The 24,488-nt window shown below is 44.0% G+C and overlaps 2 protein-coding genes across 3 annotated transcripts in view; one reads left to right on the plus strand and one right to left on the minus strand.

Annotated features, from left to right (window-relative positions):
* Positions 1-1,419: 1,419 nt before the first annotated feature.
* Positions 1,420-8,284, minus strand: MRPS16 (mitochondrial ribosomal protein S16). 2 transcript variants are annotated; one of them, XM_063145130.1, is made up of 4 exons: positions 8,222-8,284; positions 4,616-4,640; positions 2,721-2,981; positions 1,420-2,218 (listed from the first exon to the last, which is right to left on the minus strand). In XM_063145130.1, the coding sequence occupies exons 2-4, from the start codon at positions 4,626-4,628 to the stop codon at positions 2,097-2,099; spliced, it is 396 nt and encodes a 131-aa protein (XP_063001200.1). In that variant the 5' UTR covers positions 4,629-4,640; positions 8,222-8,284; the 3' UTR covers positions 1,420-2,096. The 2 variants fall into 2 exon arrangements, with proteins under 2 accessions (XP_063001200.1, XP_063001199.1); XM_063145129.1 differs by lacking the exons at positions 4,616-4,640; positions 8,222-8,284 and having other exon boundaries at positions 2,721-2,997.
* Positions 8,285-8,463: 179 nt separating this feature from the next.
* CCDC27 (coiled-coil domain containing 27) overlaps positions 8,464-24,488 on the plus strand; it is a 45,339-nt gene continuing 29,314 nt past the window's right edge. The window contains exons 1-5 of the mRNA XM_063145157.1: positions 8,464-8,540; positions 13,418-13,624; positions 15,648-15,771; positions 18,644-18,778; positions 23,941-24,080. Coding sequence (XP_063001227.1) covers positions 13,475-13,624; positions 15,648-15,771; positions 18,644-18,778; positions 23,941-24,080 — 549 coding nt within the window. The 5' untranslated portion in view covers positions 8,464-8,540; positions 13,418-13,474. The remainder of the gene's footprint in view (positions 8,541-13,417; positions 13,625-15,647; positions 15,772-18,643; positions 18,779-23,940; positions 24,081-24,488) is intronic.

Genomic DNA, 24,488 nt, shown 5'->3' on the forward strand with positions numbered 1-24,488 from the left:
TTTTGAATGACTGGGAAAAGCTTGTGTTTCAGCAATGTAAGGGCATATGCACATCTTCTCAGGTGAAACTACCGCTGGAAGTTAGATATCTATTTGCATTAATGGAAAATAATAATTGCCATATAGCTACATCTCCTTGTAAGACGTAGCTCACTGGTGTGGGTTGTCTTGTGCAGAGCAGGTTTTCTCAGAGCTAAATTGCTATCTTACAATGTGCTTAGGACTACAGTCATACTAGTTCACTTTACTGCTCAGCTTTAGACATAGTGAAGTAGTAGGGATAGCATCTCTCTGTACTTGGGGGCAGAGAATAGAGCTTGACCCAAACATTGTGAAACAAACTTATTTGGTAAGGTTGTTCCATGCAAAAGGACAAGAGGGCTTCTATGTCAACTGGGAATTTTAATTATAAAGGGGGCAGTATAAGAGTGAGTTCACGTTTTAAATCCTGCCCAGAGCAAATCATCATGTTTCAACTACAAGTGGGCCTTCTTCCTGGTGGCACCCACCTTAGGAAGTGTCCTTCCCGCTGGTACGTGGGAGGTGCCAGTTAGACCCATCTCTTTACCCAAGTCTTCCCTGAATGATTTTGCTGCCCAGTACGTTTGTTTAGTACTTTTTAATTTTTCAGTATTTTAAACATTTTAACAGATGAGCTTTGTATTATGATGTACTTTAATTTTGTAAACCACTTAACTATTTTGTATATAGGGTAAGCGGTATATAAATTGCTTAAATAATATGCCTGTAACCATATGCCTAGTAGCTGTAGGTGACAAGGAGCTGCATGCAGGTGAGTGAAGACCAAAGCATCCAGCCCCTCCTCTGTGCTCTGCATTAGGAGGCAAGCTGCCAGGTGAGAAAAGACCTCCCTCCTCCACACGGTCGGCTGCTATAGTAACAACAGACCAGTCATAGAATAGCAGAGTTACATCGAGTCCAACCCCCTGCTCAATGTCGGCCCTTCCTTCTTCTGCCAGGCTCATAAAAGTGTTTGCAAGCTAATTGAAGTTTTTGCAGGTCAGTTAATTGGGTGGACTAATGTACAAGGCTGCTATAAGATGTTCTGCAGCCCCTAGGTACGCCCATACCAATTGTCTGATCCTGTATAAAAGCACCTTCATGGACGGAGCTGTGTCAGACCATTGATCTAGCCTGCTTGCCTACTGTTGTCTAGATTGCAACTAGAGAAAGGACTTTCCCAGAGATCCTTTTAACAGGAGAACCTGAGACCACCTGTATGTAAAGCATGTGCTCTAGCTTGGTTGGGGAAACCTATATAAAAAAATATTCTTCGGTGTAGTTTATTCTGGTAGTCAAGCAGAAAAGCCAGGCAGGTTCTTTATGTTCCACCCTCTGAAGAAGATTCCCAGGAGTTGAACTCATCTCTTCCATGGTACTGTCGTTCACACATACTACTTTTGAACATAAAGACTACAAACCTTGGTTTATTGTTTTCATCATTTAGGAAGCTCAATTTCACAGCTTTTCTACAGTTCAACACATTCCTTGATTTATTTATTTATTACATTTATATACCGCCCAACAGCTGGGGCTCTCTGGGCAGTTCACAAAAGTTGGCTACGAAGATTCATGCCTAATAAGCTAGTCTGCCTTTTGAAGGAATCTCACAAAGTTGTGGTTGAAAAAGGACACATATGAATTGCGTAATTCAGATCAAAGGGAAGATGGGATTGTGGAGAAGCCTGAATTTAAGACAAATGAATGAGAAATCACAGCTGGATAGGAAAGAGTGGGGGTGGAGAAAATGCACATCTAGGACATGGTTTATCTGCCTCTTCTGGGACAGAAATCAAGTTTCTACATGAAAAAGGTGGTACTGGATTGTCTATACATTTCAGCATCAGAAACCCGCTCCCTGATCTTGTTATATTTGCTGCATATTTGCCAGACATCTTAAATACAATACTTAGGGCATTTTTAAAAAAATATTCTGCAGATGGTGGAAGAGTTATTTATAGGTTTGGGAGCATTAATCTCAAGCGCAATTCAAGGTGCTTCTGCCCACTTCCTTGGCATGGCATATACTCTGCCCTCTAAGCTGATAGCAAGAGTCTAGTTTACCCACTTTGCTCTTATTCTTTCACAGTCACGTTTTCTTCCTGAGCATTCCTTGTAGCCTCCTGGGTTCTTCTCTCTTTTACTCGCTCAGCATTTGTGATAGTCATAGGATGCAGGGGGAAGAATCCAGAAAGTCCTAAGGAACAACAAAAAACCACAAATGCATTTTGTCATAGCTATCAACCCTCTGAAGTTAAAAACATAAATAAAAATTTGACATTCAGATGTAGGACACACACTTGCCATGTACAATCTTCCCTTGTAGATGGTCTGTCACAAACCATCCTCTTCCCTTCCCACTTGCTTCCCCAGGACAGCTTAAAAATAAATGATTTCGCTTTTGGCCTTTAAAATAATAATCAGGAGCCATATGACTGTTTTAAATCCAGAATAGTACACATAGCATGTTAAACAAAAACACCTGCGGATAGGTTATAACAGTCTGAGAAAAGTTAAACTATAGCATATTTTGAAGGTATAGCAGGGGAGGACTACGGCACAAGCAAAATTGTATTTTAAATGTTGTGTACTGCTTTGACAGGTGAGAAGAATACAACAGTGGGGGAAAATAACACTGCAAAAGACCTCCCAGGAATAGACAATCTAAAAAAGTAGCAATTGAAAACAAGGCAGATTACCCAAAAGTTTTTCAACAGGCTTGCTGAGAAGGGCACCATTGCCAATCCAGTATTTCAGCCGCTCAATATTCAAGCCAACTATTTTTTCTGTGTGGTTGTTGGGAAGCGGATCATAGCAGCCAACTTGTTCTAAGTACTTGCCATCCCGGGCCCGCTTGTTGTGCGCAGCCACAATCCGATAGTACGGTCTGTTGGCACAGCCACCAAGAGCAAAACGGATGATAATACGTAGGTTGTGGTATTGTTTCATGAGGCAGCGTCCTGTAGTGGAGACCATGCAAATGCAACATTTAATGGCAATCCTTTGTTTTCAAGGATCCCCCTTAAGAACATAAGAAGAGCCCTGCTGAATCAGACCAAGGGTCCATCTAGTCCAGCACTCTGGTCACACACAGTGGTCAACCAGCCATTCCCCACTTTGCTAAATAAGCGAGGGGTTTCTAGGTTTCAGCTATGCTCATTTTTCTAGTATTATTATTATTTATTTATATAGCACCATCAATGTACATGGTGCTGTACAGAGTAAAACAGTAAATAGCAAGACCCTGCCGCGTAGGCTTACATTCTAATAAAATCATAATAAAACAATAAGGAGGGGAAGAGAATGTACCAAACAGGCACAGGGTAGGGTAAAACTAACAGTATAAAGTCAGAGCAAAATCAAGTTTTAAAAGCTTTAGGAAAAAGAAAGGTTTTTAGCTGAGCTTTAAAAGCTGTGATTGAACTTGTAGTTCTCAAGTGTTCTGGAAGAGCGTTCCAGGCGTAAGGGGCAGCGGAAGAAAATGGACGAAGCCGAGCAAGGGAAGTAGAGACCCTTGGGCAGGTGAGAAACATGGCATCAGAGGAGCGAAGAGCACGAGCGGGGCGATAGTGTGAGATGAGAGAGGAGAGATAGGAAGGAGCTAGACAGTGAAAAGCTTTGTAGGTCAACAGGAGAAGTTTATATTGGATTCTGAAGTGAATTGGAAGCCAATGAAGAGATTTCAGAAGCGGAGTAACATGGTCAGAGCGGCGAGCCAAGAAGATGATCTTAGCAGCAGAGTGGTGAACAGAAACCAACGGATTGATGTGAGAAGACGAAAGGCCAGTGAGAAGAAGGTTGCAGTAGTCCAACCGAGGAATAACCAATGCATGAACAAGAGTCTTGGCAGAAGAGACAGACAAAAATGATCGAATCCTGGCAATATTATATAGGAAAAAACGACAGGATTTAGCTACTGCCTCAATATGAGGAATAAAGGAGAGCGAGGAATCAAATATAAAGCCAAGACTACAAGCTTCCTTGACTGGAGTAAGCGTAACATTATTGACAGTAAGAGAGAATGGGAGATGAGAAGGTTTAGGAGGAAAAACAAGCAAACAGCTAGTACTGTTGTACTAGCCTATATCACTGGTTTTCAAACTAGGGCTGGGAAATCTTACAGTTTCTTAGGATGTTATTGAGTGGTTATATAGGGGAGGAGGCAATCCTTAAGCTATTTAAGCACTAGCATGGCAGGTGACCAGGAATTCCATGCAGGTGAGTGGGCTGGTGGACCAATTTTTCTGACTCTCCCCTGCTAGTCTGCTTGCTTTCCAGCAAGTGAAGAGAAGCCTGTCCCACAGTTCTGTCCCTTCTCTACCGATCTGTTTGGTAGAAGGCATTGTTTTTAGAGTACATGACGAGCAGCACGGGTTGTGAATTACTTAAACCCCAGGTTCTTAATTTTGCTTCTCTCACAAACTTACTAGAGGATATTTGATAAGGTTACTACTGCTCAACTTCACAATATGAGGATTATGATACTGACCTACCTTACAGGGTTATTGCAAGGAATATAGCTACAATGATGTGAACTGCTTTGAACACCCTGCAGCCACTACACAAATGTGAACAATTATTAACCCCTACTTACCCAATTGAACCATGATGTCTTTTTGCTGGAGAGAAGGGAAAGCAAAGAAAAATCAGATTTCCAACATCTATTACCATTTTTTTTTAAAAAAAAACTCCCAACAGTTGTCAAGTATGGAACCAAGTATCCAAATCTCCTACAGTGTGACTATAAAATAAATAAGGGAGAGGATAGCAGAGGAGGAAATCAGTGATGTAGGGCTTAATTCTTTGGAAAAAAATTCCTTCCCATAAGCTCATGAGTAGCAATGAATGGATGCCAACTGTAAATGCATTTGGCAAGTTTGGCAGTTTCAAATTTGTAATTAATGGGTTTCAAGTGATTCAGTATTCTATTTTTACATAATACAACATTTCAATCACATTAAGTGTGTACCAATTCCCCCTCTCCTCCTGCCAAATACCTGTGGTATATCTGGACAAAAAAAAAATAAAAAATAACATGGGACATTTTTTTAGTTTACTAAAATAAATATTAAGAGAGCAGTCCCACAGTCCATGGGCAAGCGCCTCAGTAGGACAGCTTGGAAAAACCCTCCAAGGTTTTATCTCCAACTCAGAAAGGAGATATTACCCCAGACCCCTCCTTGCAACCGATACAGAGAGGACCAAACCTCTCCAAGGTTGGAAAAGCTTCCTCTTAGGAGGAAAGGGGGGATTCTGGTGGGAGGAAAGACCACAGGTGCCAGGATATAAGGTACCCTGAACCTCCTTCCCTCCCCCTCTGAAGCGCCGTTGCTAGATGGGCTAAAAATCCCGTCTAGCAAAAATCAGGAAAGATGGAGGAAGGTTAAAATCGCCTCCGCCACTCCTCCTTCCCTGCTGGATTCAGCTCGGTAAGGCATAGGAAACCCAGAAACTTCCACGTTCAGGGGCTTCTAGGTGGCAAGGGTGCAGTCGATAGGAATGCACCCTAAACTTGCTAGTAGGAACACAGGAATCTGCTTTATACCAAGTGAAAATATTGGTCCATCAAGACTAGTATGGTCAACACTGACCGGCAGCAGTTCTCCAGGGTTTCAGGAAGATTTTCCAGCTCTACCGGGGATAGAACCTGGGACCTTCTGCATGCAAAGCAGGTGTTCTAGCACTGAGCTACACTCTCGGGTAGGAGTGTAAAACTTCAAGCCCAGGAGCCAAATCTGTCCCTTCAAGGTTCTCCAGATGTGCCCATCCCCTTCTCTCCCATGACCAGAGATTATCTGATGGTTTTCCAGCTTTTGTGCAGTTTTTTTCTCCCCTTCTCAAAGGTTGAAAGGCCTCTCTTAAGGCTTAGTAAGGAAAGGGCCTCAAAGGCCAATGTCTGCTGATCAGCTGCCCCGACAGGACTAGGCCACATGGTGCCATCCAGATTTATTTGACAGGAACTCCCATCATCCCTGTCACTGATCTTGCTGGCTGGGCAAAATAAAAGCTGCAGTCCAAAACATCTGGAGGACACCGGGTTGCCCCCTGCCTCGTGCTACAGCATCCTCTGTGATAAGTTGCCATCCAACCTCTGTTTAAAAATCTCTAGCCGTCGAGAGTCCAGCCCCTTCTTGCTGACAAAAGAGCCCTACCAAGAGGGAGACGATGGCAACCCTTAGCCACGAGCCCCCTTTACTAGGGTGACCCTACGAAAAGGAGGACAGGGCTCCTGTATCTTTAACAGTTGCACAGAAAAGGGAATTTCAGCAGGGGTCATTTGTATATATGGAGAACCTGGTGAAATTCCCTCTTCATCACAACAGTTAAAGCTGCAGGTGCTATACTAGAGTGACCTGATTTAAAAGAGGGCAGGGCTCCTGCAGCTTTAACTGGTGTGATGAAGAGGAAATTTCACCAGGTTCCCCATATATACAAATTACACCTGTGGGAACAAAGGCTTTAGTACTTACTTACTACAGTTATAAATCACAGTTGCCCCCTAGAGCTTCAGGCAGCATCCATGACAGTTCTCTCCTCCATATTATCCTCGCAACAACACAGGTGGCTACTAGGAGCAGGGCTTTCTCCGCTGTGGCACCCCGGTTGTGGAATGAGCTCCCCAGAGAGGTCCGCCTGGCGCCTACACTGTACTCCTTTCGTCGCTAGCTGAAGACCTTTTTATTCACTCAGTATTTTAACACTTAATTTTAACTTAAATTTAAATTATACTGTTTTAACTCTGTATTTTAACCTTATATCAATTTTGCTGCGTGGTTTTATCCTGGTTGTGCTTTTTATACTGTATTTTGTATTTGTGTTTTTAACTTGTTGGTTGTTTTGTGATGGTTTTAATTTTTGTGAACCGCCCAGAGAGCTTCGGCTAAATAAATAAATAAAATAAATAAATAAATTTGAATTTTCCCAAGGTCACCCCAGGGGCTTCATGGATGAATGGGGATGTGAACATGGGTCTGATGCTCATCACTCCTAATTTAAGCCAGGGGTGTACAAACTCAGGCCCAGGGGCCAAATCCGGCCATTCAGGATTCCCCAAATGACCACACCCACTTCCCATTGCCCCACCCCTTTCCCCCAGATGACCAACCATTCAGTGATCGTACATCTCCCCTCCCGGCCCATTCTAGAAGGTTGAAATGTATCATAAATCACCAATGTTAGAGAAATAAGCAGGAGGGGAAAGTATAGCTCCTGCAGCTTTAACTGTTGTGATGAAGAGGAAATTCCACCAGGTTCCCCATGTATACAAATTTTCAATACAACTGTTAAAGATACAGGATCCCCGTCCTCCTTTTCATGTGGTCACCCCAGCTTATCCTCAGTGTTCATCAAACTCTTAGGAGAAGGTGTGGTTGTGCCCTTGCTGGGACTTTGATTAGGGTGACCATATGGAAAGGAGGACAACTTCAACAGTTGCATTGAGTAGTTAAAGCTTCAGGAGCTATCAGCTACAAAAGAGGGCAGGGCTCCTGCAGCTTTAACTGCTGTGAGGAAGAGGGAATTCCACCAGGTTCCCCATGTATACAAATGACACCTGCAGAAATTCCCTTTTCAATACAACTGTTAAAGATACAGGATCCCCATCCTCCTTTTCATAGGGTCACCCCAGCTTATCCTCAGTGTTCATCAAACTCTTAGGAGAAGGTGTGGTTGTGCCCTTGCTGGGACTTTGATTAGGGTGACCATATGGAAAGGAGGACAACTTCAACAGTTGCATTGAGTAGTTAAAGCTGCAGGAGCTATCAGCTACAAAAGAGGGCAGGGCTCCTGCAGCTTTAACTGCTGTGAGGAAGAGGGAATTCCACCAGGTTCCCCATGTATACAAATGACACCTGCAGAAATTCCCTTTTCAATACAACTGTTAAAGATACAGGATCCCCATCCTCCTTTTCATAGGGTCACCCTACCTTTACCAGCTGCAGGACAGACGCGCAAGGATCCAACCCACAGGTGAAGGTTCTCCCAGTGAGGAGAAGCCGCTGAGCACGCAGAACTCGAAGCAAATTCAACAGCTGAAGCTTTGCCCACTGGCGAGGAGAGGAGGAGAGGCTGTCCCTGCCTTGGCTGCCATTCACTGACACAGTCTATGAGGCGGCTTCATAACTACGCGCCCCTGGCCCAGTGGCCCAAAAGCGGCTGACCCCTTCCTACAACATCAACCCTCCTTTCTCACGTTACTTACCGGCACGTGGATGAGAAAAATCAGGCGAAGGCCCCGCACCCCTTCTGGCGCATGCGCGTGGTGTTTGTGGGAACCAACCCAGCGTAGAGTCGGCGGCAGCCAATCAGAGTAAGAGGGTAGAAACATCGCGTCACCCCGCCACCGCGTTCGCTCACGTTCCGTCCGCGTCGCAAAGGACGACGGGAACTGTAGTCCATTTTTTGCGTTCTTCCCCCGGGTTGCTAAGCGACCGCGGCGGGCCTTGCAAGCGGGGACCAAGCGCGCTCCTGGGCTGGGCGTTCTCGCGGGCGGACAGCCGGTTGGGCGGCTCGTCACCGGGGTAAGTGAGAGGACCGAGGAGGCTGGAGCGAGTGAGGGAAGGAGGGGAGTGTTCGACTAGGGGAGACCCAGGCTCTCGTCCCCAACCGCCCATGAAGGCCGCTGGGGGGCTTTCGGCCAGCCACTGACGCGCAGCCTAACCTGCAGGGTTGTTGTGAGGATTTATTTATTTATTTATTTATTATTTTATTTATTATACTTATATACCGCTCTCATAGCCAGGGCTCTCTGGGCGGTTTTCAGAAATTCTAAAATTGAGATTAAAAACAAGAATACAAAATTTAAAACTCTGAAACACAGTTTTAGAGCATTAAAAGCCAATTAAAAACTAAACATGTGGGAGACTGATTTGAAGATACCAATAGGACCACAGAGGTGGGAAGGACTATGGTAGGGTGACCATATGAAAAGGAGGACAGGGCTCCTGTATCTTTAAAGTTGTATAGAAAAGGGAATTTCAGCAGGTGTTATTTGAATGCATGTAGCACCTGGTGAAATTTTGTCTTCCTTATAACAATTAAAGCTGCAGGAGTCCTGCCCTCTTGACCAGATACAAAAGAGAGGAGGGCTCCTGCAGCTTTAACTATTGCAATGAAGAGGGAATTTCACCAGATGCTGTATGCATACAAATGATACCTGCTGAAAATACCTTTTCTCTACAACTGTTAAAGATACAGGAGCCCTGTCCTCCTTTTCATATGGTCACCCTAGACTATGGAGACAGAGAGTGTTGGGAAATATGTCAGTAAGAATAAAGGAGAATTATTATAAACTGGTATGGAGGTGGTATTTAACTCCGGTTAGATTAAATAAGATTAATAAAGAGCTTTCAGCAGATTGTTGGAGGGGTTGTGGTGAAAAGGGAATGCATTTACATATGTGGTGGGATTGTATTAGGGTGACCATATTATTATTATTATTATTATTTATTTATATAGCACCATCAATGTACATGGTGCTGTACAGATTACACAGTAAATAGCAAGACCCTGCCGCATAGGCTTACAATCTAATAAAGTTTTAGTAAACAAATGAAAATGAGGACAGGGCTCCTGAACCTTTAACAGTTGTATTGCAAAAGGAATTTCAGCAGGTGTCATTTGTATAGATGGAGAACCTGGTGAAAATTCCTCTTCGTCACAACAGTTAAAGCTGCAGGAGCCCTGCCCTCTTTTAAATCTGGTCACAGTATAGCTGCAGTATAGCTCCTGCAGCTTTAAGTGTTGTGATGAAGAGGAAATTTCACCAGGTGCAATATGCATACAACTTTACTCTGTACAGCACCATGTACATTGATGGTGCTATATAAATAAATAATAATAATAATAATAATAACGACACCTGCTGAAATTCCCTTTTCTATGCAACTGTTAAAGATACAGGAGCCCGGTCCTCCTTTTCATATGGTCACCCTAATTGTATACATGTGCAAAAGTTATGGAAGATGGTGTTTTATGAGATTGAACAGATTGTGGGATTTAAAGTAGAGGTTACACCAAGGATTGCATTACTCTCACTGCATGATGATCTTAAATGTAATAAAGAAATGAAAGAATTGATAACGAACCTGCTGACAGCTGCGAGGTTGATAGTAACTAGGAATTGGAAAATTACAGGAGACTAGTGTATTGAAGAATGGTATAAAGAAGTGTGGGACATTGCTATAAATGACAAATTGACATGTAATATAAAAATGAAAAGAGGCGTAGTAAAAACGAATGATTTTGAGAGTATATGGAAAAAGTTCCTGGAGTTTGTATTTTCTAAAGGAAGGGGGGAACCACCAACAGATGAAACTATGAGTTTTTGGAAACAAGAATGAGATCCCGAGGTGGGGGGAGCACTGTTATGTTTATTATATTTATGTTTAATAGGTTAATATTGAATATATGATAGTAAGGTATTATAATGTTTTTGTATTTAGTGATTTTGATTTGTGTTTTGTTGTTTCAATAATAAAATAAAAATAATAATAATAAAAAACTAAACATGTGGGTAATTAGGATGTGCCGCCATATGCCCGGGCAAAGAGGAAAGTCTTAACCTAGCGCCGGAAAGATAGTAGCGTTGGTGCCAGGCGAGCCTCATCAGGGAGATCATTCCACAGTCTGGGGGCCACCACCAAAAAGGCCCTGTCCCTCGTTGCCACACTCCGAGCCTCTCTCGGAGTAGGCACCCGGAGGAGGACCTTAGATGCTGAACGCAGTGACCGGGTATATTCACGTCGGGAGAGGCGTTCCGTCAGGTATTGTGGTCCCAAGCCGTGTAAGGCTTTATAGGTCAAAACCAGCACCTTGAATTGGGCTCGGAAACATACAGGCAGCCAGTGCAAGCGTTTCTGAGCAGGTGTTATGTGGTCAAACCTTCTGGTTCCCAAAATCAGTCTGGCCGCTGCATTTTGCACGAGCTGCAGCTTCCGAACCGTCTTCAAAGGCAGCCCTACGTAGAGCGCATTGCAGTAATCTAACTTGGAGGTTACCAGAGCATGGACAACTGAAGCCAGGTTATCCCTGTCCAGATAGGGGCGTAGCTGGGCCACCAACCGGAGTTTGTGCCACTGAGGTCACCTGAGCCTCAAGTGACAATGATGGGTAAAATGTAAGCTTCCCGTAAGAGGAAAAGGCGGGATAGAAATGTAAGAAATAAGTACCCATGTTGCATACAGAGATAAGCCACGCCTCTGCCCCTTAGCCACGCCCATGTAGGAAGGCCCCTCCCTTCACTTTTCTTTCCCCCCTCCCCCAGTAGCTCACCTGTTTAAACATCATGCATCCCAACTACAATATGGGCTTGGTTCACCATTTCGAATGACTGCGACATCAGCTTAGTCCTTTTTTTTGAGAAGGTGAACCTGTTTCCCAGCTGTACACCTCTATATTAAGATGGTCCGCCTCCAAAGGCTGATGGATCCCTTTGGATTCTAGAAAGCCTTTGAGGGTTCTATGGCTGGCATTGTTGATAATGCTGTTGAAGCCCTGGAATCAAGACCTAACTAGGGCTATCAACACGATCACCCCCAAACATTCTCTCCGACCCGCTTCCAATTGGGCACCTTGGTATACAGGAGATCTCAGGGCATTGAAGTGGGAAGAACGACGACTGGAGCGCCAATGGCAGAAAACTCGACTTATGTGCGACAAGACACGAGATAGAGAACATCTTTGTTTCTATGGGGTGGCAATACGTGCAGCAAAGAAAGCTTTCTTCCCTGCACGCATTGTGTTTGCAAATTCGCGTCCAGCAGAACTGTTCAAGTGGTGAGGGATCTAATTCAGACACCTTCCGCCCTGAACCCAGTTTTAGAGCCTTCGGTAATTCACTGGGACGCATTTAACAATCATTTTACAGATAAAATGTCTCAGATAAGAGCCAATTTAGATGCCGTTATTATAACCGAAGTTGACAATGAAATGTCCAGCAACTCTGCAAGTAGGATTACACTGGATCAGTTTCAGTTGGTGAGTACTGAGAACATGGACAAGCTGCTTGGAGGAGTAAGGAAGACAACTTGTGGTCTCGCCTAGGGAGAAGATGCAGTTAGACTACAACATATTATTAATGCATCTTTCAAGGAGAGGAGTTTTCCACCATGTTTTAAAAAAGTGGTAGTACAGGCACTTCTAAAAAAGCCCTCTCTGGACCCCCTGGACTTTAATAATTACAGACTGGCATCACATCTTCTGTTTTTGGGCAAGGTGATTCCAAGCAGTCTTGGATGATACAAAATTTCTATACCCATTTCAAACTGGCTTTAGAGCGGGATATGGTGTTGAGACAGCTATGGTCACCTTAGTGGATGGTCTCTGCATGAGTGTTGACAGGGGGAGTGTATCCTTGTTTGTACTTTTGGACCTCTCAGTGGCTTTCAGTACCATCGACCATGGTATCCTTCTGGAACGCTTGAAGGATTTGGGAATCGGCGGCACTGTGTTCCAGTGGTTCTGGTCCTACCTCTCGGGCAGGTTCCAGATGGTGATGCGGTTATTTGGTGTACCACAAGGCGCCATCCTATCCCCAATGCTGTTTAACATCTACATGAAACCGCTGGGAGATCATCCGGAGGGTGCTGTCAGTATGCCGATGACATCCAAATAAATTTCTCTATGCCTTCGATAACAGCATCAGCTAAGGATAGTGCGTCTCCTCTGAATGAATGCTTGGAGGCAGTAATGGGCTGGATGAGGAAAAGCAAACTGAAGCTGAGCATTAGAGTTAGAATGCAACCATATCCTCACTCAGACTTCTTGTTAGAAACTTGGGACTAAACTGGAGATGGATAAAAACTGAGAGGGGACTGTAAACTCTAGTGCATCTTTGTGCACCTCAGTGAGAACAAGAACAACATTTTGATCTGCATTTATATCAGCAAGTCATTGCTGGATGGCTTAGTTCTCAACTCATTGAATTGCCCCACCACAGAAATTAAATGAATTTATATATAAAACATATTAAAATCCCCAAACATGGAAAATTAGGATATCAGGGAGAACAGTTCTGACAAGAGGGTGGAAGAGAGATAATACTATCTCTCTTCCACCCTCTTGCCATAGCTGTCTGTCCAGAGGTAGTAGTAAAACTTGCTGGGTATGTTACTGTTGCAGCTATTCTGTAATGTAGTACAATCAGATCCATTCTGAGATTTAACACCCATTTTTTTTAAAAAAAGAAGATGGTATGTCAGATTACTATCAAACTGGTGAAGAACACTGTGTGGTGAACCTGAGTGTGAAAATAGGTTTTTAAATACTCTAAAATATAGTTCAAAATCGAGTAGTCCAAATACAGATACAGACTGTTATGTGTAAATAGGCTTATAGCCTTCAACTTCTCTCCCCTTTGTCTTCCATACATTTGGTATAAAATCTTCTTTTCTTACAGTGGGTTTTAAAAACCTCTTTAACTCTGCTGTATGGGAACAGCTGAGCTGATAAACTCATGGAGAAACCAGTTAGTTTGATGAGGAAGGGCTTTAATGAACTGCAGGAGATGGGCAGCCGCAAGCAACAGAATTCAGTGTGGAATCCTCTGGCCAGCAGCAAAATGAGCAAAGCGTCTAAAGCAATCAGACAGTACTACGAGAGGCAGGTATGCAGGGTTATATTCATCATGCTTTAAAACTGTATATTTATTATATAGCACTTCCAACGTCCACAGTGTTTTATGAGGTAACATGAAAGAAATGAAAGTTTCATGCCTCAAGGCATTTACAATAACATTTTTGACAGGGGAAGCCTGTGTAGGTGAAGGTTTTGCTCAGTGGTGTAGCTCATTCTTTGCAAGCAGAAAGTCCCAGTTTCATTCCCTGACATCTACAGGTAGAGCTGGGAAAGATTCCTATTTGAAATCCTGGGAAGCCACTTGCCAGTTAGTGTAGTCAATATGGAGCTAGATGGAGCAGTGGTCTGACTCGGGATAAGTGAAGCTTCGCTTCGTATGTTTATGAGAAGTGTTTCTGATTCACAACTGCTTGTCAAAAACCTACTTCATCATTCGTTTTGCATTCTTAATTCCTCTTCTCCCTGGAGATTATGCAGATCAATTTTCTTCAAAAACTCTTTTCTCTCCCATCCGGAACCCCTGCAGCTTTTCTGCCTACAGAATATGGATGGCCATCAATTAGAGCAAGAATAGAGAGTGCTCAGTTAAAAAAATTTAAATGAATTGCCACCTTGCCAAATGAAAGTCTTCCAGCTATGTGCTACCAGGAAATGAACAAAACTTGTTATGGGATGACAATACTCCAAAAGTTCTTACATAGTTTAATTATTTATTTATTTATTTATTACATTTCTATACCGCCCAATAGCCGGAGCTCTCTGGGCGGTTCACAAAAATTAAAACCATTCAAAATATAAAACAACAGTATAAAACCATAATATAAAATACAATATGAAAGCTCAACCAAATAAAAACAAAACAGCAGCAATGCAAAATTACAAATTTAAAACCATGTTATTTAAAATTTATAGATTGTTAAAATATTGGGAGAATAAAAAGGTCTTCACCTGGCATCTAAAAGCATATAATGTAGGTGCCAAGCGAACCTCCTTAGGGAGCTCATTCCACAGCCGGGGTGCCACAGCAGAGAAGGCCCTCCTCCTGGTAGCCACCTGCCTCACCTCCTTTGGCAGGGGCTCACGGAGAAGGACCCCTGAAGATGACCTTAGGGTCCGGGCAGGTACATATGGGAGGAGGCGTTCCTTCAGATAGCCTGGCCCCAAGCCGTTTAGGGCTTTTAATGTTAATACCAGCACTTTGAATCGGGCCCGGACCTGGACTGGCAGCCAATGAAGCTGGAAAAGGACTGGTGTAATGTGGTCTCGTCGGCCAGTCCCTGTTAGTAAGCGTGCTGCCCTGTTTTGCACAAGTTGAAGTTTCCGGACCGTTTTCAAAGGCAAAAGTAGTTATTACTTTCCTGAGCTGAAGCCCGTCCTTGATATGGATAAGAAGCAACTAAGGGATTGGCTATTTTGGATAGAGTCTAGGAGGGATCTGCAACTAATTAAAAACTCTAAATTCTCCTGGTGGTTCCCTCTTTTGAAAACAGAACATTTCAGAGCCAGCTATTTATGCAAACTGAGGCCATTTCCCCTAAGAAATGCTTTTATTGAACTGAGATTCCAAGTGATCCAAGCTGCAGTTCTGGGTGGATGCTACCACAAGGTGCCATTTGAATGCAGACTATGCATCTGTGGCCAACATCAAGTGGAAGACATTGTTCACTACATGTTAATTTGCCCTCTGTATAGGACCCAAGAGAGAGATTCCTGAAACCCTTGTTAACACATGGACATAGGAATGCCCTTGCAGAAATGGTTCTTTTTTCTTCTGAGTGATACCAACAGTTATGTGGCACATAAAGTGGCTTTGTTTGCACTGGCAGCAAAAAAGATAAGGAAGAGAGAACTGGACAAAATTGCCATAAACTGCCATGGAGATTCAGACTGCTGAGTGAAAGTTGAATTTTAGTTACGGTAAATTTCAAGTTATCTGTAATTACTGTATATATGTATGGATACTTTCTTTCGATGTATTTGTCATGGTCTTTGGCTAGTACAATAAACTTAGGATTGATTGATAAAAATAAATAATTCCTCTTCTTACCCAGGATCAAACACCAAATCCCTTGGTGTCAGGCTACGTGCCCGAGGTGGAAGAATTACAGAAATGCTTCCTGATGCGTCCTGGATGCCCGAAGTACAGCCACAGAGCAACTTCAGCATCTCATCTTGGTAAGGCTTAGAGGGAAAGACTATCAGTGGGTAGCTAATGTGGAATAGTGGGCTATGGTGTTGGGTTTTGATATGAGCAATGTCAGCCCTGAAGCACCCGGACTACTCCTGGTCAAGTCACTAGCCTTTGTTGCATGGTTGTTCTGAGGATAAGATCAGTGTTGGGCGTTGCAAAAGAAGGTGTGTCTTGAAGTAGGGCTCCTGCATCATCAGTGTTTTGTTTCAGCTGCGAGACAGGCATTGAGCTCAGTGTTTCAAGGGTGCCCTCTAGGCTGCACTACCAATGAGTCCTCAATTAACCCCAAAGGCGAATCATTATTATTATTTATTTATTTATTTATATAGCACCATCAATGTACATGGTGCTGTACAGAGTAAAACAATAAATAGCAAGACCCTGCCGCATAGGCTTACATTCTAATAAAATCATAATAAAACAATAAGGAGGGGAAGAGAATGCACCAAACAGGCAGTATAAAAGTCAGAACAAAATCAAGCTTTAAAAGCTTTAGGAAAAAGAAAAGTTTTTAGCTGAGCTTTAAAAGCTGCGGTTGAACTTGTAGTTCTCAAATGTTCTGGAAGAGCGTTCCAGGCGTAAGGGGCAGCCGAAGAAAATGGACGAAGCCGAGCAAGGGAAGGAGAGACCCTTGGGCAGGCGAGAAGCATGGCATCAGAGGAGCGAAGAGCACGAGCGGGGCAATAGTGTGAGATGAGAGAGGAGAGATAGGAAGGAGCTAGACAGTGAAAAGCTTTGTAGGTCAACAGGAGAAGTTTATATTGGATTCTGAAGTGAATTGGAAGCCAATGAAGACATTTCAGAAGCGGAGTAACATGGTCAGAGCGGCGAGCCAAGAAGATGATCTTAGCAGCAGAGTGGTGAACAGAAACCAACGGACTGATGTGAGAAGAAGGAAGGCCAGTGAGAAGAAGGTTGCAGTAGTCCAACCGAGAAATAACCAATGGATGAACAAGAGTCTTGGCAGAAGAGACAGACAAAAAAGATCGAATCCTGGCAGTATTATACAGGAAAAAACAACAGGATTTATCACTGACAATCACTGACGGCAAAGGGATTGGGCCAAAAATACAAAAACATAGAGGAAAGCGTAGTTTAAAGCTCTGACTGCCAGTAACTAAGCCTTCGGAGAGGCATTTCAACCTTTTAGAATGGGGGAAATGCTCAAAAGTCAGGAAACCACCCAAAGTTTGGTGGTTGGGAGAAGGGGGGCGGGGCTGTATGGGGAACCCTGGAGGGCCAGGTTAAAACCCCTTAACCTGATGAGCCAGATTTGCTGTGGCCTGAGGTCCCAACACCTGCTATCCTCTTATCCTCAGCATTTTGCTTCTCACTCTGAGCACTCTGGTGTGAGGACCCTGGCTAAGTGTCTGTTCCCTTTGAGCTTAATCCCTGCCTGGATTTGGCTATGCATCTGCCTCCTGCCTCTCTAAACTGTGTTTGCTGCTCTAGAATTCAACCCGGGCCTGTTTTGAACCATTCACGTTCTTCTGGCTCATTTGGACTGATAACTGGCTCCTCTGGGTCCTGGAACCAGGTGGCTTGGAGCCAAAAGATAGCTAAGACCAAATAATCAGTGAAAGAGAAGGTTACATTAATACCTGATGTGCTGGTTTATAACATGCAGGGAAATCTTTTCTTTTTTTTATGGAAGCATTCAGAAATATCTGTATCGCTAGTTTGGAAATATACAGCCCAGAATATTACTACTTTGTTGTATATAATGTGAGAAGAGCTCTAATTCCCATTTTAACTTTGATGGCTGAAAGCGAGGAGGAGCTGAGGAGCCTTATGACGTAGGTGAAAGAAGAAAGTGCCAAAGCTGGGTTGCAGTTAAACCTCAAAAAAACCAAGTTTATGGCAACCAGTTTGATTGATAACTGGCAAATAGCGGGAGAAAATGTGGAGGCAGTGACAGACTTTGTATTTCTGGGCGCAAAGATTACGGCAGTCGCTGACTGCAGCCAGGAAATCAGAAGATGTTTACTTCTTGGGAGGAGAGCAGTGACAAATCTTGATAAAATAGTAGGGACACCACACTGACAACAAAGGTCCCCATAGTTAAAGCAATGATATTCCCCGTAGTAACCTATGGCTGCGAGAGCTGGACCATAAGGAAGGCTGAGCGAAGGAAGATAGATGAACTGTGAACATTTTGAAGTTCACAGTTCAAAGATAGATGAACTTTGGAACTGTAGTGTTGGAGGAAAATTCTGAGAGTGCCGTGGACTGCAAGAAGATCAAACCAGTCCATACTCCAGGAAATAAAGCCAGACTGCTCACTTGAGGGAATGGTATTTAAAGGCAAAACTGAAGTACTTTGGCCACATAATGAGAAGACAGGACACCCTGGAGAAGAGGCTGATGCTAGGGAAAGTGGAAGGCAAAAGGAAGAGGGGCCGACCAAGGGCAAGATGGAGGGATGATATTCTGGAGGTGACAGACTTGACCTTGGAGGAGCTGGGGGTGGTGACGGCCGACAGAAAGCTCTGGCGTGGGCTGGTCCATGAAGTCACGAAGAGTCGGAAGTGACTGAACGAATAAACAACAAAAGGACTGAGAGGATATGACTTGCCCAAGGTTATCCAACAGGTCTGTATCTGTGATAGAGCTTTAATCCATGTCTCCCACAGCCTCACCCACTGGACTAGAGAGGCTCTCAAGCCTAACTCAGAGACGGGCTTCGGGCTCTTTTTTTTTTTCGTAGTCCTTTCAGAAATTAAGCAACTCGTGAAACCCCAAGGGGGAAGTACATTAGAATGATCACATTGTATGTGCCTCAGTGATTGATGTTTTCCTTGCACAGTATTAGAAAAGATTTTATATTGTCCTACTTTTTCCTTCTTTTACCCGCAGAAACTAACTTTGCAAGAGTTGCTGAGCTGCCCAGTAACCTTAGCACCATAAGTCTGTCCTCCCAGCTATCTTTGGATGATTGGAACGCAATCTTTCAGAATCCAGAACTCTTGGATTCAAAGAGTTACATCAAGGGTAAGTGTCTTTGATAAGCAGTCCCCCCCTACTTTTTGTTACAGTGATGTTTGTGCCACAGGATAGTGAGCACAAACAGAGACAAATTCTTCCCTTAGCTGTTACTGTGTTTAAAGAAATTATTCTACGAGTTTTGGTTTAGCTGCTATAGCCTGCTTTTGTTTCCAACTCCCACCGTTGTGGATTCTAGTGAGTATCTGTAATCCTCTTCCAGCCTTTTTTTATTTATTTATTTATTTATTTAAGGGTTTTTATGCCGCCATTCAGCCAAAAAAGGCTCTTACGGCGGCTTACAAAAGTATTTCTTGACAGTCCCTGCCCACTGGCTTACAATCTAAAAGACATGACAAAAAAGGAAAGGGGATTGGGAGGGAGGAGGAGGAGGGGGGAAAGGAAAGCAAATTCAGGCACTACAATCTTAGTTGCAAAGTTCAGCAGTTACAGTTGACAGCAGGAGGGAGGGGGGCTCTCAGCTGGAGCTGGACCCAGGCACGGTGGAGAGGTGCCTGGCTGCTGCTTCCTCCCTCACTGGTGGCCTCTGCAGAGACAGTTGGTAGCAGGAGGGAGGGGGCTCTCAGCTGGAGCTGGACCCAGGCACGGTGGAGAGGTGCCTGGCTGCTGCTTCCTCCCTCGCTGGTGGCCTCTGCAGAGACAGTGGGTAGCAGGAGGGAGGGGGCTCTCAGCTGGAGCTGGACCCAGGCACGGTGGAGAGGTGCCCGGCTGCTGCTTCCTCCCTCACTGGTGACCTCTGCAGAGACAGTGGGTAGCAGGAGGGAGGGGGGCTCTCAGCTGGAGCTGGACCCAGGCACGGTGGAGAGGTGCCCGGCTGCTGCTTCCTCCCTCACTGGTGGCCTCTGCAGAGACAGTTGGTAGCAGGAGGGAGGGGGGCTCTCAGCTGGAGCTGGACCCAGGCACGGTGGAGAGGTGCCTGGCTGCTGCTTCCTCCCTCACTGGTGGCCTCTGCAGAGACAGTTGGTAGCAGGAGGGAGGGGGGCTCTCAGCTGGAGCTGGACCCAGGCACGGTGGAGAGGTGCCCGGCTGCTGCTTCCTCCCTCACTGGTGGCCTCTGCAGTTACAGTTGACAGCAGGAGGGAGGGGTCTCTCAGCTGGAGCTGGACCCAGGCACGGTGGAGAGGTGCCTGGCTGCTGCTTCCTCCCTCACTGGTGGCCTTTTGATTTGGTGCTTCTTCCTATGCCTGAACCAGCCTCCTCATCAGTTATTAAATATGTATTTCTTTAAACAGCTCTATTGTTATACATAGCACTGTACAAGTATTCTATGTTGAAACTAACAGTGGGAATAACGGGGGACTTTAAATACCATGATATCTGTTGGGGAACAAACTATGCCAAGCATAGTCTCTCCACGAAATTCCTGACCTGCCTTTGTGATGGTTTTCTCCTTTAGAGGATGAAGGAAGGACAAGGGGATCAGCCCTCATTGACATGATTCTGACCAATAGGGAAGAGTTAGTTGAGGAGATGAAAATAGCAGGAACTTTGGAGGCAACTGACCATGTAATGCTTGAGTTCATGATTCTAAAGGTGCAATGAGAAACATCCCCAATGAGGAAAAAATGGAAGACAACAGAATAAGCCAGTGTGGCTACTCAAAAAGCTTAGGAGATCTGAAAACTGAAAAGGACACACACACACACACTGGTAGAAGGAGGGACAGATCACTAAGAAAGTGTACAGATAGCCTGGGATTGCTGAGATGGTGTCAGGAAGCCTAAAGTTCAGAACGAGCTGACTCGTGATACCTCTATGCCCTTTGAGAACAAGTGTTGTCTTTATCTTCACAAAAGGAGAACCAGGGATTTATAGACCAGACAGTCTGACATCAGTAGCTGGGAAGCGTCTAGAGCAGACTATGAAACACTCAATCTATACACAATTTGACACTAATTCAGTGATCAATGAAAGCCAGCATGGAATTGTCAAGACCAAGCCCTGCCAGACGAATCATTTCATTTTTCAATTGCGTAACTTCCTTAGTAGATCATGGCGGAAATGCTGTGAACATAAAATGACCCTGTTCAGATGACACGCTAAGCCGTGGTGGTTAAGCATTTTGAGCTAAACATTATGGCTTAGCATGTTGTATGAACTATTCCTAACTATGGTGGCTGCATAACCACAGTTTAAACACGCTCACTAACTATTTGCTGCAAAAGGGTTAGTGGCCTAACCGTGGCTTGGCATGTCATCTGAACAGGCCCTATATGGAGCTAGTGCAGAATGCTGCAGCTCGGCTGTTGTCTGGAGCTGCCCCTTTCCAGCATGTAACTCCTCTGCTGAGGGAACTGCACGGGCTGCCTATTCGCTACCGGGCCAGGTTGAAGGTTCTTGTACTTGTGTACAAAGCCCTAAACAACTTGGGACCAGGATACCTGAGAAAGAGCCTTCTCCCTTACCAACCTGCCCGGTCACTGAGGTCATCCGAGGGCCTGCTCCTGGTGGTTCCACATAGACCCATCCTCCGATTGGAATCCACCAGGGGAAGAGCCTTCAGCGTGGTGGCTCCCCTCCTGTGGAACTCCCTGCCTCTGGAGGTCAGACTGGCTCCAACCTTATACTCTTTTCGGCGCCTCCTGAAAAATCTTTATTCCAAGAAGCCTTTCTTTAACGTGCAGCCTTGGATTTCTGTGTTGTTGTTTTTTGCTTGTTTTTAAATTTTGTTTTAACTGTTTTATTCTGTTTTTATTTTCATTTTACATTGTACACTGCTCCGAATTTTTTTCAATGAGGAGCGGTATATAAATATTCTAAATAAATAAATAAATAAATAAATATCTTGATTTCACCAAACCATTTGACAAAGTTCTCTATGATCTTCTGTTTAACAAGCTAGTTCATTTAGCTAGTGTGTGCTAAATGAAATTACTACCAGGTGGATCCACAGCTGGCTGGAGAACAGTATTGAAAGAGTACTTGTCAATGGTTCCTCACCTAACTGGAGGGAGATATTGAGTGAGGTGCCTCAGGGTTCAGTCCTTGGCTCCTGTACTCTTCAAAATAAATTATTGATCTTGGAGGAAGAGGTAAAGGGAATGCTTATTAAATTAGTAGATGACACAACATTGGGTGGGATCACTAGTACCTTAGAAGACAGAAACAAAATCCAAAATGATCTTGATAGGTTAAAACATTGAGCAGAAAACAACAGAATGCAATTTAACAGAGACAAATGGGAAATTATTTATTGAGGAAAGAGAAATCAAATGCACAAGTATAAGGTAGATTATAGTGTTGTGTTGGGCTCTGTTAATTCTGTTCGCCATTTGTGCATCTCGGGTCAGCCGAAAGGAGAGAGAAGGTGGTTGGAGGCAAACACTCTCCTGACAGCATGTCATTCAGTGGGGAGGGCGGGTGGGGGGGGGGAAGACACAGGAAGGCCATAGCCTAGCATCCTCCTCTGCCATGCACCCTTCGGAGAGTTCTTCTGACAGCATCCTCCCTCGCATGCCCCATACCCACAAATAGCGAACGGAGGGCATGGCAGAGGTGGACGCTTGGTGGCGGCTCTCCTATGTCTTCTTCTCCCAATCCGCCCTCCCCGCTAAATGACAGTGGCGCCGGTTCCTGCTTTCCATAGGAAGACGCCGTAGAGGAAGAAGCAGGAGAGCCGCCTGTGTTCCGCTATGGAAAGCGGGAACCAGTGCCGCCATTCAGTGGGGAGGGGGAGCATTGGGTACCCCAATGTGACGTGTTAATAGTCATAGGTGGAGTGGACTAATAACACAGGGTTGACTATTGTGCCATCCGAATGCAACTTTTTAATTTATTTATTGCATTTCTATACTGCCCATTAGCCAAAGCTCTCTGGGTGGGTCGCAAAAATTAAATCCATTCAAAGTATAAAACAGCAGTATAAAAACATGATATAAAATACAATATAAAAACACAACGAGGATAAAATCAGCAGCGGTGCAGAAATACAAATTTAAAATGCAATTTTAAAACAGCAAAGTTAAACTTAAATTTAGAGACTGTTAAAATGCTGAAAGAATAAAAAGGTCTTCACCTGGCATCTGAAAGAATATAGTGTAGGTGCCAGGCGAACCTCCTTAGGGAGTTCATTCCACAGCCGGGGTGCCACAGCAGAGAAGACCCTCCTCCTTTTCTCTCCAGTGTTGCTTTTTCCCCTTGTCTTGGCTTAGCCTTACCATCAAAAAAGAAAAAAAGAAAGCACACAAAAAATTGAAATGCCCATGAATGATAGATCAAAACAAAGTTTCATAGCTATTGGTTGGGTTTTTTTGGGGGGGGGGGGAGAATAGGGGAGGTTTTTTGGGTTTTTTTGTTTTTTGTTTTTGCAAAAAAACAATGTTTGGAATTTTTAAAGCATCAGTTTATATCCACAGTGCCTACATTGTCTCTCTATCTTAACTAACATCTCTGCCTTTCTTGCTTCAACTCTACCACCAGATAAGCACAGACTAGTCAGAGGAACTATCTTCATTTCCTAAGAATGTATCTGAGCCCCCATATGTGTTTGAGAAGCATTCAAGGGAAAAGAATATGAGATGCAGAGGCTCTCACTTTGCTTTAAAGCAATCCCAGCTTCAAAAAAGTGGAATTGATAGCACATCTTGGCAGACACCAGGAAAGGTGTGTGAGGGTGCACTTCTGCCCATGGGTACCATGTTACCTACCGCTGCTAGACTATGCTACCTTTCCAACACTATTCACTTGTGGTCATGCCTTAGGTTGTAGCTATCCAGGCAGGGATGTTATTTCTAACACAATTGGTGGAATGTACATGTGAAATTATTCAAGCTGTTGCTCTCCAGTTTGCCCTGTATTGTCTATTTTGACTGGCAGTAACAGCTCCTTAAAGTCTCAGGTAAAGTCCTTTCACATTACCTTTAACTACAGGTGTTGAGGATTGAACCTGAGACCTCCTGCATGCAAAGCACGTGTTCTAATATTACGCTGTTGCTCTACGTTAAGTAAACTCTTAATCATAGCTACAGTGGCCAGAGGCAAAAGAAGACAAATTTCATGCACTTTTCATAGCTGTGTAGAAGAAATGCTAGCAGGTTTTTTTTAGGTGTGTCCTCTTTCACATCTGGCTGTCCTAACAATAGCATTAGAATTTATGATAATACTTTATGCCATTTTCCTTCTCTCCTCTGCCCCCCACTTCACACTCACAGATTATCCATCTGCATCCACTCAAAGCCTGTCTGGATTACCTAAATGGAAAAGTTACACTGAAGGCTTCATGTCCCCCACCAAAATGAAAAGCCACCTGGAAAGTAAAATTCCATGGTACATTGCTGTGCTTCATGAGAAGGTAAGGATTTTAGTGCCAATACACATAAGCAATGAAAGGGGCCAAAGGAATGGGGATGTGTACTGTGTAGTGCTGACAGAGTAGCTCCTTATATAGCCACCAGCCTGGGGCAAAAAGCAAGAGGCATCCCCACTCTTTTGAAATAGTGCTTGCTACCTGTGCTTCTTATAAGTACTTGTACTAAAAATATCTTCTGGCAAATTAATTTTTCAGTCTAGTGAAAGTTTTAAGCAATGACCTGTTTTGTATGTAACAACAACTCATGGGTTGTTGGGACTATGCACACAAGCAAGTGTGCTGCCTCCTACCTGCTTGCCATTTCCACTTTGTATCTGGTTTAGCAACAAGCCAGAAACCTGAGTTGTTTGCTGCAAAGAACCTGGCACTTCTGTTTGTTGAGAAAGAAAC

Source organism: Elgaria multicarinata, chromosome 20 (genome assembly GCF_023053635.1).
Source record: "Elgaria multicarinata webbii isolate HBS135686 ecotype San Diego chromosome 20, rElgMul1.1.pri, whole genome shotgun sequence".
NCBI lineage: Eukaryota > Metazoa > Chordata > Lepidosauria > Squamata > Anguidae > Elgaria > Elgaria multicarinata.

Coding starts and splice junctions, on each gene's coding strand:
- MRPS16 (XM_063145129.1), bottom strand. CDS start 2,997: ATGGTCTCCACTACAGGACGCTGCCTCATGAAACAATACCACAACCTA. Junction 2,219..2,720: donor GCCTGTTGAAAAACTTTTGG/GTAATCTGCCTT, acceptor GTTGTTCCTTAG/GACTTTCTGGATTCTTCCCC.